General features: G+C 38.3%; 1 protein-coding gene across 1 annotated transcript in view; it reads left to right on the top strand.

Annotated features, from left to right (window-relative positions):
- Positions 1-1,435: 1,435 nt before the first annotated feature.
- The window catches only part of Cdk19 (cyclin-dependent kinase 19), a gene marked incomplete at its 5' end in the record, with an annotated part of 99,230 nt that continues 80,264 nt past the window's right edge, over positions 1,436-20,401 (top strand). The window contains 1 exon segment of the mRNA XM_013510868.1: positions 1,436-1,511. Within this exon segment, the coding sequence (XP_013366322.1) occupies positions 1,436-1,511 (76 nt within the window).

Below are 20,401 nucleotides of genomic sequence, written 5' to 3'. Positions count from 1 at the left end.
ACATAGCAAGTTCAAGGCCAGTTTGGACTACAGAGTGAGACCATGATGCAAAACAAACAGCCAAACAACCAGCCAGCCAAACAAACAAAATGTTAGCCATGTACAGTGGTACACGCTTATAATCCCAGTACTCTGGGAGGCTGAGACAGGTGATCAGAAATTTAAACCTAACCAGGGCAACTTAGCAAGTTAGTGAGACCCTGTATCAAAAATTTTAGAAGTGGCTGGTTAGGGATGTAATTAGTGTAAAAGCCCAGTACCACCACCAGTACCACCAAGAAAAATAAAAAAAATTTAATTATTTACTGAGTGCCACGTATTGGAAGAAAAACAGATGTAAGTTTCAAACTGAGTATGGGAGAAAATAACCATAAATTGTTTATTTAACCAAAACAGGTGATTGTGAAAAACTTTCAAAAGGCATAGAAAATGATGTTTTAAAAGACCCACTATGAATAGCCTCTTATACTGCTTTATCTGCTAGATACAGAATGGGGAAAATGAGGTATAGCTAGGTAGGAGGGATGCAGCATATTTAGTAATGTAACAAAACCATCATGGCATGGTGATGGTTTGCTGAGGCTTTAGTACTGCACAGTTAATTATAAGGCAAAATTCAGAGGGCATGGATTTTGCCCCTGTTATCAGAAAAGCCCACAGTATGGTTCATAGTTACAACATCTAGCCAGGGGCCTTCATGTGGCTGGTTCTGTCAGTGCCCTAAGAATACTTACTGTGTTACACGAACTGCTCACTTACACTGTTGTACTACCAGTCTTCTCGTAAACACCCTGATACTATAGGAATTGTGTAATTTGCTACTATTTTTGCAAAACCCTACTTTAACTACTGGATTTCTGCAAGAGTTTCCTGAGAATGAGATGTTGGCAGCTAAGTTTTAAAGTATTAAAGGGTTTTAGTGGGAGTCTCGGAGCTTTTGAATATCTCCTATTCTAGGTGAGAATCAGTGTTTTCCAGTGGATTTTCCTTCCTGTGAATGCTTCTTGTACTGTGATAATACTTTAAGTGAATATAGGAATTTATATCTTTCAGTTGTTTCTGTAGTGAATATTTATAGCAGGATGCTTTCGTAGACTTCAGATAATTAAGACAGGATTGGAATTAATCTTGCAATATGCTTCAGTTTGTATTTATGTTTGTTTCCTCTTTGAAAGTAGTGCTGTGTTTAGTAACTTACTCTGTTCAACTTTGAATTTTGTGTTTTGACTCTGTCTTATGTTTTCATGGTGACATGAATTTCATTTGGTATTTCATATGTGTGTAACTGAACTATAATCAAAAATAATAAGCAGTGCATGGCATAGTGAGTGTCTCATATCACTGAGAATCATGCGTTCTCATAGTGTTTGTATTTGTAGTACTGCATCTGAAAGTAATATATGGAAAGGTAAATTGTTTTTCTGTTCATTTGCAGAAAAGATGAAAAGGAATATGCATTGAAGCAAATTGAAGGCACAGGAATATCCATGTCAGCTTGTAGAGAGATTGCAGTAAGTGGAATTAAATATTTATTTTGTTATCAATTTTGGGTGATGATTCATTTTTATGTGAGTTTCATTAATGTATACAGCACATGGTTATTTCACAGATGCTAATTAGTTTGAGGGTATTTTATTTAAGATGAGAAAAACTTCTTGTTTTTGTTACCTAAAAGTCATCTTCGATCTCCCTCTCTCTTTTCTCTCTGGCAGTATTGGGGACCCGACCCAGGTGCTCTGCCACTGAGTTACATCCCCATCCCTTTTAAAATTAATTTGGGGTAGACTGGGCTCATACTTACTAAGTTGATCAGGTTGGACTTGAACTTTCTTGCCTCAGCCTCCATGTACCATTACACTTGACTGAACTTTCTCATAATGATATTTAGGATTTATAATCTTAGAATTACTGAGCTAATTGAAATTACTGTGCAGTATGATTATTTTAGTTAATTTAATAAAATTCCTGTAATTTTAGGATTTATTCTTTATAGAGAAAGGGACCATATTATTAAATCTTATGCCTTTGACATTTTTCCTCAACTATATAATTTAGTGATAGATTTTACTAGTTGCTAGAAAAAATAAGACTATCATAAATAGGCTATCCCTTGATGAAATATAGTTCTTTTTTTCTCTTCATGTGCTTTACCCATGTAATTAAGAAATGACTGTCCTAAGAGTATCTACTGAAGCAGTAGATACTGAACATTTACTGAAGTTTTATCTAGGTACTAAGCTTATCAAGTGTTTTCAAGTATTAATTGTTTTAATTTTCATAGCAATCCTGTGAAATAAATACTTTTAATATCCTCGTTTTACAGATCAGAAAACAGGCAAGACCATAGTTATGGCTTAAAAGAGTTACTATTATATTATTTCATTTTAGTTTTTGATAAGTTTACTAATTAGGGCTTTATTAGACTTTCAACTAAATTGTGAAATATTTAAGTAATCATTAAATAGTTTTTTATATTGTCCATATCCATTAGGTATTTCTGCTCTAATTTTATAATTATTCCATGTAGTTTTATATTTTTGGTCTACTCACATGGAAACATCCGTTCATCACTTTTTTTTTTTCTTAACAGTATTGGAGATTGAATCCAGGGCCTTCTGTTGAAGCTATATCCTCAGCCCTTTTTCTATTTTTTACCTTTGAGACAGTCTTGATAAGTTGCTAAATTGCCCAGGCTGGACTCAAATTTTTGATCCTCCTGCCTCAGTTCCCCACAGTGCCGAGATTACAGGTGTGTACCACCATGCCTGACTCTGCTCTTCTTAGTTACGAGAAGAAGTGGTGCAGAAGTGGACTCAGGTGCCAGTCTGCCCAGTTGGCTATGTTAGTGATGAGTTTATGTCCTTATCTGTGACATAAAGGAGCTATAAGGTTCCTTCTAGTCATAAGTTCTTTAATTCCAGAATGGAACTTTTGACCTTGCTGTGCACACTTTAAAGAGTAGGACCTTGTCTTCTTTTTCTTACTTCATTTTGTTGTACAGTGCCTAGTATATAGAAAGTTTCCTGTAATTGTTTCTTGAGTAAATAAATGAACAAAATTTTAAAAATTGTACCAGTTGTCATGGTGATTCTAGGTTTGCTTTAGAATGTAAATTTATTATTGGGTAATTTTCATTTTGGTAGTTTTCCATTAATTACAAAGTGGTGTTTATAACACCCTACCAGAATAACATTTAATAAATGACTTGTAGCTCCTTAAAATTCTTACACATTATCATTTCAGCCAATGTAATTCTCACTGGTGTAAGTCTGTTTCATCCTATGGGGGATTGAACCAGGAACTTCACACTGAGCTTTATCCCAGGCCTTTTATTATTTTTCATTTTGAGACAGGAGCTTGGTAAGTTGTTAAGTTGCCAGGGCTTGGTTTGAAATGATCCTCTTGCCTCCACCTCCCACAGTGCTGGTATTACAGGCATGCAGTGCTGCGCCCAGCGTATTCTTTAATCTTTTTTTTTTTTTGGTTTTTCTCCGGTACCGGGAACGTATTCTTTAATCTTGGTGATAGAATATTCTCAACGATGTGTTTGGGTGTGGGTATATTAAATTCATTTTGCTCCTATTTTCTCCTGTATGTTTTTTCATCCTCTCCACTGTCATCACCCTAATCACCCCATCTTGCAGCTCTTCTGAGGGCTCTTGCCAGGTACATGTCGGACCTCTTCAGTTGAGTTTTACTGCCTCTTAGTTTTTTCTTTCCTCTGAGGAGCTAACATTTGCACTGGGGACCTCAGCATTTCCCTTCTCTCAGAGAACGTGCTCCAGTTGTTGGCTTGATACGGAATGTCTGATGGTATTTGCTCTGAGAGCTGTGCCTGTAGAGGGTCTGGAGAGCATAAGGGAAGGTGGCTGTGGTTTTTAGTGGGTTTTGTTGTGATTGTTGTTTTGAGACAGGGTCTCACGATGTAATTCAGGTGACCTTGAACTCACTGTGTAGTCCAGACTGGTCTCAAAATCACAGTGATCTTCCTGCTTCAGCTTTCCAAGTGCTGGGATTACAGGTTTGCACCACCATGCCTGGCTTCCGCTGTCAGTCTCGAGAATCCCTTGTACATGAGTTTTTCTTTTTGGTGATTTCAAAGATTGTCTTTTGGTCTTTGTCTTTGAAAGTTTGAGTATGACACGTCTACATGTAAATCTGAGTTTTCCCTTGTGGCATTTCTTGAGCTTTGAGGATGTATAGATTAATGTTCTCCATCAAATTTGGGGAACTTCCCTTCCTTTCTTCACTTCTTTTCTCTTCCCTTGTCTTCTCCTTCCTTCTTTCCTTGTTTCTTCTTCCTCTCTCTCTGTCTCTGACAGTTCTAGGGGCTGAATCTTGGGCCTTCATACTGAACTACATCCTCAGGCCTTTTTATTTATTTATAAATTTTGAGACAGAATCTTGCTAAGTTGTAAAATTGGTCAGACTGGGCTCATACTTACAGTTCTCCTCCCTGAGCCTCCCAGAGCTTTGGAGACGATTACAGGCACGAGCCATTATTAGGTCAGCTATAAAGGCTCTATTTGTGCCTATTCTGACTGTCTGGAGGCTGGGAAGTCTAACAGGAAGGGACTGATAGATCCGTGTCTGATAAAGGCTTGCTTCCTGGTTCATAGATGATGGCTGTCTTCCTTTTTATCTTCATACGCTGGAAAGGACAAGGAATTTCTGTGGACTGTCTTCTGTAAGGGACTGATCTCATTCGTGAAACTCTTGGCTTGATAATCTCCCAGGGGTCTCACCTCCTAATATCACTCTAGGTGTTCAGATTTTAAAATATGAATTGAAATGGGGGAGAGGAATATAAACGGTGAGTTTATTGCTGGAGGGAAGAGAAATAGAGAAAATCTCCCTTCCTGTCGGAATGCCACCTCCCTCAGCCCGGGCTTGCTTGCTGAGACGCCCTCGTTCCTCCTTGACCTCTGCCCAGTTGTTTCCCAGTGCGCATTTCCACCAGCTCCCAGGGCTGGTGCTCCATGGTGTGCTGTGGTCTGCTATCATGGATGGTCACCTGCGGCTTCCCGCTTTCCTGTGTTCCACTGTGCTGCTGCAGCAGGCTGCTGTGTAAACTTTAGTGAAATGCTTTGAAATTTCTTCTTAAAAGGAATAAACTTTTTAAAAAATGTGTGAAATGAAATTAGTGGGGTTTTTTCCTCCCCAGAACGAGGAATTAAACCTGGGATTTCATGCATGTTAGGCAAGCACTTTACCTCTGAGGCTACATTCCCAGCATGAAATGAAGTTGATAGATTGTATTTGCTGAGGATTTAAAGATTTTAAAATATCTATGAATGAGCCTCTAATTTTCCTTTATTTCTGTCAACCTCAGAACGTAAATCTCGATATTAAAAATAGGTAAGTATCCATTGAGTTTCATTAAGATCATTTCATTGTATCATTTTAATTGTTTTTATGTCTTTCTTTGGGAACAAATTTGTCCTAAATGTATGGAACTTTATGAAGCTATAGATACGTATAAATAGATGTGTGATTTAAGTATTTTACCCTTTCAATAAAAGGATAAAAGGAAAGTATAATGTTAAGATTTCTGTTAAAGAACTAGTAGAAAGGATGAGCCGGGTGTGGTGGCACACACTTGTTTCTGATAGCTCTCAATAATACCACAAAATGAGGATCTCATCAATGGGTTAATCTAGTACCTGAAGTTAACCTCTTTGTAAAACAGACCATACTCCCGGTCTCCTCTGTAATAAATGCAATCTTGGTAGAGTTCGGCATATGGAGTTTTTAACTTTGTAAGGTTCTGGGAACTCATGAAAGGTCAGGAACAACATTGGGAGGCACCACATGGTAGAACTTTTCATTTCTAAAAAGCCAAAAGGGTGTAAGGAGCCAGTTAGCAAATGGAATTTCCAGTTCTTTGTTATTTGTGCTTAACTATATACGTTAGGTCATGAGTCTTGAGAGTTCAGTGTGTGTGTTTGTGAGTCTGTGTGGTGCTGAGGGAAGGTAGTCATACATAGCTGAAAACTTTCTCGCTTCCCCTACTCTACGGGATAGACTACTTGGCTCTTACTAGCATCTTTGAGCCCCTGTGTGTGGTTGCCATAACTCCATCCCTTTTGTGAAGAACTGGTGAGTTATTATTGAAGACTTAGTTTTCTGCTGTGTTAGTATCTGTCCTTATTAGAGAGATCAGTGGTTTTTAGTTCTAAAAATATAAAAATTACCAGTGTCATATTCTTGTCTAAGCAGTTAAAGTTAATTGGCTATTAGACTTTGAGTTTCAGTGTTATTTTTCTCTTGAGTAATAGTGAAGCAAAATTGTGCTGGTGATATAAATGCAGAGTAAAGAACTAAAAGTAATTCTGATGCTGGTATATGAAGGGCTTAGCTCAGCGCCTTAACATAAATGTGCAGTAAATTGTTGTTGTTAGTGACTTTTTTGTCACTGGTACAAAATAGCTGATGCCTGCAAATTAAAGGAGGAGAGGGTTAGTTTGGCTCAGCCTCAGAGGTCTCAGTTCTTGTAGTTGGCTGACTTGAAGGGAAAAGCAGTATGGTGGAAGGGCCTGGCTCAGAGAAACTGCGTGATGGCACCCAGAAGCAGAGGGAGGAGCTCGGAGCTCAGGAGGGAAATGCATGCTGGCAGGTCCCCCTCTGTCACGCTCCTCACCCAGGCCCTACCTCGTAATAGTACATTTAGCTCTGAACGTGTCTGTGGCATTGTTAAGGAAACAGGCCAGGCAGCAGTTTACAGATTGTCCAGATTCTCAGAATCCGTGAGCCTCTTTTTCTTGGTGACATTTTGAGGTCATTCTCAGTTCCATTCCATCACCAAAGCATCAACTAAACCTCATGAAATGTTTTGACCGAGAATGTTTCCCAACATATTGAAGAATCTTGTAAGTTGTAGTCTATAAATATGTTCAAATATTGTATGTCAACAATTTTGTAAGTTTGCAAACTCTTCCCAGAAGTTCTTTAACAATAACGAATTGCCTTGGTTGTCATGGGCTTTATGTTCCTGATGTGTGGCCGCACATCCTTGTACTGTGTGTCGTGTAGGTTAAGCAACCAAGCGCTCCATCAGGCAGCCCTGTCTCCCTTTTCCCACACACTTCAGGGACGTTCCTGAAACAGCATCATTCTTGACCCTGGTGCAGCAATGCCTCTGAAGAATTTACAACTCTGTAAATGTCCTTCAGCTGAGAGAGCAAGATGACAGTCACAGCGTTCTTCTCTGGGGACCTGTTGTCTTAAAAACACTGCTGAAAATTCCTGTTTCAAACAGAAGCTTATGTCTTAACTGTTGCCCAAGTATACAGATTCTTAGCAGAGAAAAAGAGATAAAATAAAAAGTGGCTTGTAGAGAAAGAGAGACAGAGACACACACACATAGAGGGAGACAGAGACAGAGACAGGCAGAGAGCGACACAGAAAGAGAGACAGAGACAGAATGAGAATGAGAATCAGTGGTTAGGAAAGACGGGTGCTGAGCAGGGAGAGTCTGACCCTGGCATGCATATGTGTGTGTGTGTGTGTGTGTGTGTGTGTGTGTGTGTGTGTGTGTGTGTGTGTGTGTGTGTATATATATATACACACACACACATATACATACATATATATATACACACACACATATATATACACATACATATATATGTGTATATATACACATGTATATGTGTATCAAACTCATGACCTTGTGCTTGCCGGGCAGGTGCTTATGCCATTGAGTATATCCCTGGCCCTACTGGCATATAGTTTAGTGGTACTTTGTCCCATGTCTAATCTTGAGGGTAACAGTACACATTATTATACTTTTAGTTTCTTCCTCACATTACTTACTCTGGTTACTTGGATTTGGAGTTAAGCATCTTTCTCAATCTCTGCAATCTCCCTCTTGTATATTTTTACCTAAAGAAACCATGAATCCCAGCCACTGGGCATGGCACATACTTATAAATTCCAGCTACTTGGAAAGCTCAGGCATTTGTCCCCTCCAAGTATATCAGGCAGTTAGTAGTTATTACTAGTTTTTGTGACACTTGGCTAAGGCGATACAGAGCAATATTTTTCAGGACTATGGAAGTCTTAAGCCAGCTTTTGAAATAAGAAATGCCTTTTTCCTCAGGAAACAGTATAAATGATGCTCAGGTTACCAATCCACCCCATCAAAGATTGTACTTACTTAACAGGTGGAGGCAGGATGATTGCAAGTTTGAGGGCAGCTGGAGCAGTTTGTCAAGACCCTTCTCAAACTAAAGATTAAAAGGGGGAAAGAGGGCTGTGGATATAGCTCAGCAGCACAGTGCCTGCCTAGCAAGTGCAGGGTCCTGAGTTTGATTCCCGGTGCCAAAAAAAAAACCACAAAAACCCATAAATTTAAAAGGGGGGAAGAAGGCTAGAAATGATGCTCAGGGCCAGAGCATTTTGAGCATTGAGGCTCAAGAGTATCTCAGAATCAGAAGAAATTTAGCTATAAAACTGCCAGGCGTAGTGGCGCATGTCTATAATCCCAGCACTTGGGAGGCTGAGGCAGGAGCATCGTTGCGAGTTTTGAGGCTAGCCTGGGCTACAGAGTGAGCTCAAGGCTGGCATGAACTGCATAGCGGGGCCCTGTCTCACAAAGACAAAAAAAAAAAAAAGAAAAAAAGAAATTAAACTATAAACATCAATGAATTTTTGTTTTTTGAGACAGGGTCTCACTGTGTAGTTCAGGCTAGCCTTGAACTCACTTATGTGGCCCAGGATGGCCTTGAACTTGTAGTGATCCTTTCTCAGCCTCCTGAGTGCTGGGAAGACAGGTTTGCACCACCATTCCTGGCTAAACATAAATCAATTCTTGAATAACAGGTAGTAATCTACAGAAAATTACCACAATCTTTTGGATTCACTTAATATTGTTTCATTGTTAATACCATTCAAAGTGATCTCTTCTCCCCTGCATCCCATTTGCATGTTATGAGACAGTGTATTATGGGTTTATTTGTACCCATAATTAGGTCAGTTAAATCGAGGGGGTAAGAAAGCTGAGTTCAAACTTGCTTGATTTAGTGTTTAAACACCTTTTGACACTTCTAATTTTTGAAAGAAGTTTTCCTACTAACTTCATATTAGTGGATGGCTGGTAAATTTAATCCTCTAACCTCTCAATTCTGCATGACTGCCTTGCATTGTCTTTGGTTTGATTAGGATTGCTAGGAAATAAACAGCCACTATCCCTTTCTCTTTTTTAGGCAGCCAAGTTAAGGTGAACAGAGGAAAACATGAGAATTCATTAAGATTACTGTCTTCTGCTGGGAAAGGTAGTGTGTGCCTGTAGGTTGAGCTACTCAGGGTTGTGAGGTAGGAGGGTCACTTGAGCCCAGGAGTTCAAATCTACCTCAAAAAATAAAACCAAACCAACACACAAGGTAATTCCTTCCTACCCTGCAAACAGTTTGACATAGCATAAGTCCTGAGAGAGAGAGAGAGAGAGAGAGAGAGAGAGAGAGGGAGAGGGAGAGAGAGAGCGAGACTAAGACCCTAGATTTGGCTCTTGAGTCTCCTGATGAAAGAAGAACTATAGCTGTAGTTACCTGTATGTGGCAGGGCTTATGTGATACCAGTACAGAGCCTTGCTAATGTCAGTGGAGGCCCATTCCCCTCGCTGTTCAGAGTCTGATAACTGTTGCACTTTGCCTGGGACCTAGTTGTTAATCCTACTGTGTCACTCAGTGGATTCATATTTCTGAATTTAGAAATATTTCTCAGGCCAAACTGATAGAAAATGATGAGTTGGATATGGACCACAGTGGGGAGAAAGGTGGAATTTCTTTAACTTTGGCAGCCAATTGAATAGACAAATCTGTTTTTGAGAGGAGTTGTAGAAGAGAACTAGGTTGGAGTGGGGAAAAGAGAGGATTATATTTTAGGACATGTTGACTTTGAAATTATTTTGAAGCATCTAAAAGGCAAGAAAGGAAAGCAATGATATCATACTGAAGATGATTATGTAAGAGTAATATATGACATGTGTAGTTTAAGACGCTTATATGCTGATTGAGAAAGTAAGACACATTTTCAAGTATAATCCATTTTACAAGGCTATGAATGCATTCTGAAAGAATACTATAAGAGGAGTGAAACCACCTGGAACATGATGATATCAAAGGTTTGTAGTGACATATGCCTGTAATCACAGCAGTTTGGGAAGCTGAGGCAAGAGGATTATAAATTCAGTCCCAGCGTGGGCAACTTGTAACTTAGTGAAACCCTTCCTCAAAAATGAAAAAGCGAGGGTGGGAGTGGGGATGTCACTCAGTGCGAAGGCCATGGGTTCAATCCCTAGTAACAACAGTAACAACAACAAAAAGTTGGATAGATAAGGAACTATTTAAGATGGCCTTGAAAGGATAAATTGTATGGGAGGGAGGGAGAAGAATTCAGTACAGTAGAAAGAGTCAGTGAAAAAAGGATGTGTGGTGCTGGGAATTAAACCCAGGGTGATACGCTGCAGAGCTACATGTCCAGCCCTTTATATTACTTATTTTGAGATGGGGTCCCATTAAGTTGCTTAGGCTGGCCTTCAGCTTGCAGCCTCCTGAGTAGCTGGGGTTATCCACTTGCGTCATGTACCTGGCTTTTCCTGTTAGCTCTTTAAGTATCTCCTAATACTTCTCCTTCTGCACACAGAAAGAAAAGGTGCATGAATTGCTACTGCTACATGTTTATAACATGATTGTCATGGTTGGATCTGGAAAGGCTAGGATTTCCCCCCTGCAGTCCAATGGGACTTTGTTTGAAATCCTCCTTGTTCTTTGAGGCTACTGGTGTTTAAAAAATTATATTAAAATGTTGCTTCTGTAGCAACACCCTACCCATTTCTTATGGCAAACACTGCATCTTTTAAAGGTGTATTGAAAAAGGTAAGTGCTTCATTTTCACTCCAACTTGTAAAATTCTGAGTTTATTTATAAAGTTAAGCCAAATAGAACATAATTTATTTTTTCAGACCCATTGTTAAGTAGAATGTAACAAAGGATTTTTCACATCAAGGTTAAAGAGAGCTTCCTACTGTTTTTTTTTGTTGTTGTTGTTGCTTTTGTTTTTGCCTATGTAAAAGTTTTATCTTTCAAACTTATTTTTCTTTGGGGAAGAGGTGTTGGGAACTGAACCTGGCTCTTCAACCAAGAGCTCTGTCAGTGAGCCTTTAACAACTTAAATAAAAAGTGAAGTACTTCCAAGTTTCAGTTAATTTTTTTTTGTATGTGTGCTAGTGGGAACCATCCCCATGTCATTCTCAACCACTGAACTACATCTCTAGTTCTTAATTTTTTATTTTGAGACAGAGTCTCACTAAGTTACCCAGGCTAGATTCAAATTTGTGATCATCTTGCCTCAGCTGTTCAATTAAATAATTTTAATGTTCTATTTAGAGCTGTTTTTAAGACTGTTAAAATAGTGCCCGTAATACCTAATAATTTCTCAGCTTCTGAGGTGCTTGGTGGCTTTTGTTCAAGATTTGTTACTTAGATTTTTTTTTTTGGTCTACTAATTGTACCAATTATATTATCCATTTTAAGTTGCTTTTTACTGCAGTTTTTTATTTTTATTTTTTATTTTTTTGTCTTTGAGACAGGGTTTCACTGTGCAGTTCAGGCTGGCCTTGAGCTCACTTTGTACCCCACGCTGGTCTCGAACTTGCAGTGATCCTCCTGCCTCAGCATCCCGAGTGCTGGGATTACAGGCGTGTGCCACCATGCCTGGCTGTTTTTTATTTTTTACTATTTTTAGTAATATTTAGATTCTTCTCAATATTCAGTTTTTTTCTAAGGAAGATTTTAGCAGGCTTATGTGTAACTAAAAAATTATGAATGCCATGTTTTTCCCTTCTGTTCACTTTAGTTTTTTCTCTAAGTTTGGTGTAATTTCTGTTAGCTTGCACTTGAGATTTGTCAGCATTCTAAAGTCTTCAACTAATTTTATATATTCTAGTTGGTAATCATTCTCTGTCTTCTCTTGCTGTGAGTTTTGAAAACAATGGATTCATAAGAAGTTCTTTGATGCTAACATATTTTATAGAGATTGTGTTTATGTAGTTTATTAGCTCATTCAATAAATTCCACATACTGAAGATATAATAGTGAAAAAACACAGTCATAATTTTGTCCTAATGAGCTTTTATAGTCAGTGTCAGTGGAGACCCTGGTTTTTGCTCACTTTATTTTTTAAATTTATTTTTATTTATTTATCTGTATATCCAGTGCCATTTTGAGGACTCTACTGGCTGATACTTTCCCCATAGCTATATAATTTAGAATCATGGATTGTTTTACGTATTTCACTTTCCAACTAGGTGTTCATACATACCTATTTCCTGATAGTACACTGTAGTTTTAGACTACATAATTTTATATAGTAATTTTATAATTAATAATTTATAACTATTAATAGTTAATTGTTTTATAATTCAGGCATAGAAACAAAAGATTTTATCTAGCTCTGTATCTTTTCCAGTCAATTTCAAAGAGATCTTTTATATAATAGTTCAAGGTTTACCCTACTTGATTACCAAGTCTTAATTTTTTCAAAAACCTTTTCAACTTCATTTGTTTCATTTTTATTTTACTACCTTTTCTAAACCCTTATCTTTTTGTGCCTAATCTCTAGCATTGTGTTTTTGTTCTTCTTGCATGTCTAAACACAGCTTAAATTGTAGAAACAGTTGCTACTCTTCTGCTGCAGAATCTTTTGAGATAGACCCAGAACCAAACAGCAGGATTTGGGGAGGACAGGGCAGGACTCCTGCATTGGTGTCCCCGAGGGTTAGCTGACCAGAGTCCTCAGTCTTGCTTTTTCAGCCCTGGATGCTTGCTTTGTACTTGTGTTGATAGGTACTTTTTCTTTTTTTCTTTCCAGATTAGGGAATGGGCTGAGATGTAGCTCAGAGGTAGAGTGTTTGCCTAACATATGTGAGGCCTTTTTAATCCCCAGTACTAGGAAAAATAAAGTCAGAGAATGGAGTAGGTAAAATAAGAGAGATTCCTCTCAATAGCAGCACTAGAGGGGTTGTTTCAGAACCAGTTTTATTGCCTGGAGTTGGTGATTGCAACTTAGTAAGATTTCATGTACTTTGTGGCATTTATTTACTTTTAAAATAATTCTTTTTCTTCTTTTTTTTTTCTTTTTTTTTTTTTTTGAGACAAGGTCTCACTATGTAGTTCAGGCTAGCTTTGAGCTCACTATGTAGCCCGCCCAAGCTGGCTTTGAACTCACAGTGATCTTCCTGTCTCAGCCTCCTGAGTGCTGGGATTACAAGTGTGCAACATCGTGCCTGGCTTAAAACTTTTTTCTTAAAGTAAAAATTACTTATTTTCCCCTTCTTTAAATAAGTGAAGCATATTCTGGATCACTAGTCTCCTCAGATTATATAGTCTTCATTGTTGCTTTATGTGGAGACTGTGTAGTCTGACATTGGTAAAAATCAATGAATATTGCCATGCCTTTTATATATTCCCAGGAAGCAAACACAGTGGATAGTGTGAATCTTTTTGATAAGAAGGTGCCAGGAACCTTACTGAAATCTGAATTTGCCCCAACCCAAAGGCCTTATCTTAGAAAGTCTTACAAGCAGAGATGGTATGATTTGGGTGGACTTGTGAAGCCCTGTGGCTGGCTTGTGGCAGGTAAACAGTGTAGGTCTCTTTCAGATGATGTTATTCTCAGGAATTGTTGGCCTTCTCTCCTTGCAGCATCTCAAGTCAGAGTCTTAACAGTGTTGGCAGTTACACCAGTTCCTTTCAGCATGTAATAGTGAAATTCTGCTACTTCTCAGTAAAGCGACCTTCTCTTTTCCGTCTCTTTAAGAGCAGGCTGATGTCATCAAAGAATTCTTGTTTTATGACCCTGGTTTGGAACTGGAAAGATCATTCAGATACAAAACAGTGAAAAGTACCTTGCCAGCCAGACTAATCCAGAACCTGGTAACTCTTCTGCTTTTGCTGCTTGGGGGAAGTAGCTCCTCAGGGCCCTATGAATCATTGGTTCTACACTGACTTCAAAGACTGCCCGAGATCTTCAAGGAAGTTTTGTGCAAGTCGTGAAAGTCACACTTTATCCTCGTCAGGGCCTTGAATCATTGTCTAAAACTCCTCTTGAGAAATGAGGTAGAATATGAGGTTATTTTCTATTGCAGAGAAGTTCCTTGAATGTCCAAAGAATAAGTTTCAGAGCACTGGTGTTTCCTTGGGGAATGGGTTGCTAGGTAGGCTTCCAAGTTTTTGTGAGCAACAAAGTATTAGATGTTGACACAAAGCTCAGAAGAAGCAGCAAAGTTTAATAAAGTTTAAAGGGGAAAGGTAAGCTCAGAGCCAGAGGGTTCAAGCTGGAGGAAAGGAAGGCGTGAGGAATTTAAGAAAGGAATGGCCCAAAGATTGAAATGGGCGGGGTCTAGGGCACCTCCCACTGGGTCTTTCAGGGTGTGGTGGACAGTGTAATTGAAAGGGTACTGAGTGTGGGAGTTGGCCCTGGGGCCTTGCCCAAGTACAGGGGAGTAGAAGGAGAGTGACCCCACAGCCTCATTTGTACTATGTGTACTCCTGGGAATTATGATTCCTTTTAGTGTCCCATAATAGGGATTTCAGGACGTTTGTGGCAATCGGTTGGATTGTTAAAACCGATGGGTTGTTAAAAGCCATACTGCTTTGTTAGTCAAGCTCCCATAGCATCTCTCTTGCTAAAGTGTATTTTTGTGGATTAGTTGTTACTGTATTTTAAATTTTATGCCGTTTCTAATGTAAGAATTTTTTTCCAGTTGGGAGAGGTCAATATGTTCATACTAATGTATTTATATATTTAAATTTATTTTTACTCTTTTGTGATTTTGTATGTCTCATGCTTTGCTCCTCACTTTTGATTTTTGTTATATTATTCAAGTTTATCTTCTTTGATTTTTCCTCTTCTGGTTTGAAAGTAACTTGTATTCTTCCTGATTTAGTAATTACTTTTGCATTTTATGTGCATATTTGCCTTAAATTAACCAAGTTTACTCAATTTCTTCTGCCTCTTCTGAGAACTTTAGAAATCTTCATGTGAATCTCTCCTTAATGTTTTATTTCTTTTTTTGTTTGTTTGTTTGTTTCCAGTACCAGGAATTGAACCCACAACCTTGCACTTACCAGGCAGGCACTGTGCTGCTGAGCTAAATCCCCAGCCCCTAATGTTTTATTTCTATTGTTTTCATTGTGTTTGATATTCCTCACACTGTACAAGACCCAAAATGTATAGTGAGCTTCTTTACTGCTTTCCCAAGCCGATGGGTAGTTTTTCTACTCTGCTTTTCCCTGACATTGTAGTTTTTCCTAGGTTCTGAACTCTGTGTAGGAGGTGCTTAAATCTACACCTCAAATTTGTGCATATAAAACACCATCTTCGGTTCTTGAGTGGTAAGTTAGAATGGCTGCTTCTAGGCCCTGTATCCAGGAATCTAAACCTATTGACTGGAGATTAGATTGCAGTATACAAATTTGGCCAGGGGTTGGGGGTTAAAGGCAAAACATTCAACATAGCACTTGTCCAGTTTTCTTTTTGTCTTTTAAACTCAGCATTTGAAGTGTGCTTAATGGAAGGAAAAGGAAAATGATACAGTTTTAAAGAAAAAAGATGAGTTATGATAGAATAGAGACCTTTGAAACAGGAGACTTTATTTCATCTTTCAGTGTCATTATGTTAGTTGAAATGTATAATATGTCCACAGCTCTAAGTTTTATTAATTCTTCTATTCCTTAAAGGGATTTAAAGTGCCATATATATGTATATATATCCCTTGTGGGGAGTGATATGCTTGGGCTCCTGTTTCATATTTAATTTCAGTCTGTTACTCTGAGACCATCCGAGGCATGTCCAGGCTATAGTTGACCAACTATTCCAGAAAAATTATTTTATAGTTCTTTAATATTTCTGTAGAAAGTCTCTATTATAATTTAAACCAGTGAATCTGTAGGCGCAGTATCACTTGGGACTATACAGAGTATGCTGTTCTCACCTCATTTGTTAGATATTCTTTTTAATCATGATCTTTAAATTAAAAGTTTGATGATGTTTTTGAATTCATAGGCAGTCTACTGTAGTCATTCATTTATCATTACTTTAACAAAATACCAGAGGCTGAGGGACTTCATAGAGAAGATTTACACTCTTGGTCTGGAAGGTGAAGAGTCTCAGCTCAGGTGGGCCTGCTGATTGGTCCTCTGGTGAGGAGGGACTCGTGGTAGATGGCAGAGTAAGAGAGCACATTGACAGGTAGGACACTGGAGAGAGGTGTGGGGATCTAGCGGGCTTTTGGAGCCCCTGCTCTCACAGGAGCTGACACAGAGCCGCATGCCGAGGACCCACCCTTGTGACCTAACAGCCTTGTACTCAGTTTCTCCCTTGAAGGCTCCGCATTGTTTGCCAGCATTACCCCACTAATTTTTAATCATAAAAATGACAAGTATGTGAAGTAGTAAATATTTTATCTTAATTTAATTATTCTATAATGGCTATATAAACAAAACATCCCCCGGGTTCAGTTCTTGGTCACACACACACACACATATCTCATTGTACCCCATAAGTAATATCCAGATAGTATTTGCCAAAATTTTTCAAAAGTTGTGTTAGATATGAAACTAAGAAAGTAATTTACGTCTTTAAATTAATTACCTTTTCCTCTTTGTAATCTGCTTACCCCATTCTCAGAAAAGAAATTATAACATTATATAATTTATTTCATTGCACCTTAGGGATATAAAACATAAATTAACATTGTTACACTTCCTTCTGGAGAAAAAATGTGTGCCTTCTTAGGAAATGTAATTTTCTTTTGTTTATGAAGAATGTCATTGAGTAAAGTATGTCCAGAAATACTCAACTAATTCTTACAAAAGCATGAGATTCTGTTGTTTTGGTCTCTTTTTTGTGGTAGTGAAGTCCTGGGTATTGAACCTAGGGCCCTTGTGCATGCCAAGCACACACTGCCACTGGGCAGTACCCCCAGCCTTACCTGTTTCTTTTTTCTTTTTTGAGACAGGGTCTTGCCTTGTAGTTCATGCTGGCCTTGAACTCACTATGTAGCTCAGGCTTGTCTTGAACTCATGGCAGTCTTTGGCCTTAGCCTGTGTAGTGTTGGGATTAGAGGTATGCGCTACCACATCTGGCTACAACATGATGTTTCTTAACTGTACAAACATGCTGCGAAAGAGAAACTGTATGACATTTCAGAGTTCAGAGACTGTTGAGTATTTAAATAAGCTTTTATGCAAAACATAATGCTATATAGATAGATGCATGTCACTATCAAATAGATGATTTGTACATAAGAATTATAATTTTTTATTTGGAGACAGAGTCTCGCTATGTATGCAGACTGACCTTGAACTTGTTTTTATAGTCCAGGCTGGCCTTGAACTCATGGTGATCCTCCTGCCTCAGTCTCCCAAGTGTTGGGATTACAGGTGTGTGCCACCATGCCTGGAAAGACATTTTATTCTTAATATTTTTTGATCAGTCTATTATATATATATATAATATATGTAAAAATTTTAAGAATACAGTAGCTCTGTAAGTAGGCTTTCTAGCAAGATTCTGAATCTTGCTAAATTTGTGAATTAATCTGGGCATGGTGGTGTACGCCTATAATCCCAACAGTTGGGAGGCCGAGGTAGGAGGATTGCCACAAGTTGAATGAGGCCAGCCTGGGCTACATAGTGAGTTCAGGGGCAGCCTGAACTACACAGCGAGACCCTGTCTCAAAAAAAGTTGTGAATTAAATTAAAATTTCTGCCTTTTAGTCTTTGCTCTTTCATTCTATAATTACATAGGTGTTACTTTCCTGCATAAATAATTGGAAAGTACCTTTTTCCCTTTTCCCTTCAAATTGAATTTGTAATGATGAAGCTATGTAAAGTCTGGTTGCTGTTTACATAATAAATTGGTAACAGTTTGCTGTTTCACACGTATATTCTGCCTCTCATGTGAAGCAAAGCTTTTCTGGGTACTTATTTTTTAAGCAGGTTTCAAATGGAAGGGTACAAAGAACCAGTTGGGATGTCAGGTTGTTACTGAAAGCTTTTAGTTATCTGTAAAGTTGAAAAGGGTTCACTTCTGAGTCCAAGGTTAGTGATTCATTTGCATCTTACGAGTTTTTTTGTTGAAACAACCTAAATGGTAGACTGTGAAAATACTACCTTTACAAAGTGGAGGAAAGGTCTTACAGTGGCATCGTGTTGAGCAGCTTTGGAAGGGAAGCAGTACAGGTAAAAGCACAGGAAGAGTCACATCAGCATGTCAGCTGCCAGCCAGAGCGTTTGTGGGGAACTTGCTTAGAGCACTGTGTAGGGGAAACAGCTGTACTGTCCATAAGGTAGGAACTAGTCACAAGGGCTTCTGGGGGCCCATAATACAGCCAGGAACAGAGTCAATACCCAAGCCAAAAAGGGGCTTTCTTTGAGCATTTTGACCGTAAGGAGCAAATCAAATAAATGTACAAAGTTATTCATTGTAGTGTTTTTGAAATACTAAAGCATGTATAATATTGGAATAATATAAGTATACTATTTAAAGCAGCCTGTTTCATACCCAGATAATGGAATACTAGACAGCCAGTGCAATTGCTATTAGAGGCAGATGTTTATTGACAGGTAATTTGTTTACGGTATATTAGTGAGAAAGGCTGGTTACAAAGCTGGTTACTGTATTCCTGTTTTTTTAATGAAAATACTATGTTTGTGTGTTATCTGTATACACCCAAAGATCTGGAACTAAGGCATCAGGAGACTTTAATTCTTGTTTGACCATTTGTTTGCTGTGTGACGATGAAAAAAGTACTGTATCTAATCTCTTATTCTCAGTTTTTCCACTGTAAAGAGAAGTTTAAAAATAGTGCCTTCTGGCTAGAAGTGCTGTCTCCAAGCATTCATCAGAATGACTAACACAAAGGGAATGAGGAGAGGTGCCCACAGTATGTTCCTTAGAAGTATGCCTTTTAGAAGACAGAATTGTTCCGTTGGCCACATACATGTGAATCTACAACAAAGGTTCTATTGTAGACATCAAGGGGATGGGTACTGTTCAAAAAGGAACGCTCTGTCAATGTTACTGTGGCTGCACTGCAAGACCCTTAACTCTAGTGTCACCTAGCATGCTGTTTGTATTGTAAATAAGTTAAGGACAAAGTTCTTACCAAGAGAATTGATGTATGGATTGAACATATTCAGTGTGTTCTAGGAACCAAGACAGCCTTCTGGAACACATGAAAGAAAATAATCAGAAAAGAAAGGAGTCAAAGAAAAATTATCTGAGTTTAGATGAAGCTGGACTTCTTTACCAAGAGAAGTTTATTTTATGAGTATCCATGGAAAGCCTGAGCTGCTGGAGTCTGTGCCAGTGGTGGTGAACCTGTGGCCTCAGTGGGCTGTCATCACTGACTCTCAAAGGTTTGCCATCACTGTGACCTATGCCCTATGAATTCATGACCTAATGGATGAGGACAAAAAACAAAATAGACCTATGGACTGTGCAGAAAGAAAAAGGAAAGAAACAGAGTACCTGTCTCATTGGGTTGTTTTGAAGAGTAAGGGAAATAATCTGTGTTGTTTAGCATAGTGCCTATATTACCTTGTGATAAAAGCATAATAACTTGTAGCTGTTTTGTGGTCTTGGTCATTATTATTGTAGTATATGTATATGCATATGGAAAAATGTGAGAGCTATGTATCAAAATGTTAAGTTGTCTTTGGTTGGATTACAGATAATTTGTGTTTTCTTTGTGCTTTTCTATGCTTCTAAATCAGGTGTTGTTAAAACTTTCTGAGTCCTTAAGCTATTAACATAAGATACACCAGTTAAGCAAAAGTGATTCATGGGCAGATGAAAGATTTATGACTGCTAATATAAACCTCAGCAGTCTATTTAGAATTGCATCACCATTTTTGTGGCTGTAGGAAGGCTGTAAAATTAAAGCCAGTGGAAATACTAGTGTAATTCACATGCATCCCTACATAAAAAAGTATCGTTTTACTCACATTTACAACTGGGAAGACAACATCACATATACAATGAGTTATGAGTTACGTTTTAACTTGCATCCTTCATAATCTGGGCAAAGACAGTACATTTATTGCTATATGAAAATGGTTTTGTTTTGTGATTGCTTATTTCCATGGTTCATATTCAGTAGCTCTAATGGTAATTCAGAGGGAAAACTGTAGACATCTAGTTAAGGTATTGTTCCGGTAGACAGTTTCAAGTTTTGTATTTCTCATATTTTTGACAGCAGTCCTTTATATTTTACTTTGCTTAGAGTCCTCATTATGTGTCAACTGTCATGAGAGACCCTAGAGAAAATTAAAATGAATTTTAAAAAGGGGTCCAGCTCGTGGACAGTCTGGTCAAGGAGATAGGAAACACCTAA

The sequence above is a fragment of the Chinchilla lanigera genome, unplaced genomic scaffold (assembly GCF_000276665.1).
Source record: "Chinchilla lanigera isolate Chin_1 unplaced genomic scaffold, ChiLan1.0 scaffold00010, whole genome shotgun sequence".
Lineage (NCBI taxonomy): Eukaryota > Metazoa > Chordata > Mammalia > Rodentia > Chinchillidae > Chinchilla > Chinchilla lanigera.
Note: the sequence above shows the minus strand (reverse complement) of the source record. Positions and strands in the feature narration are given on the sequence as shown.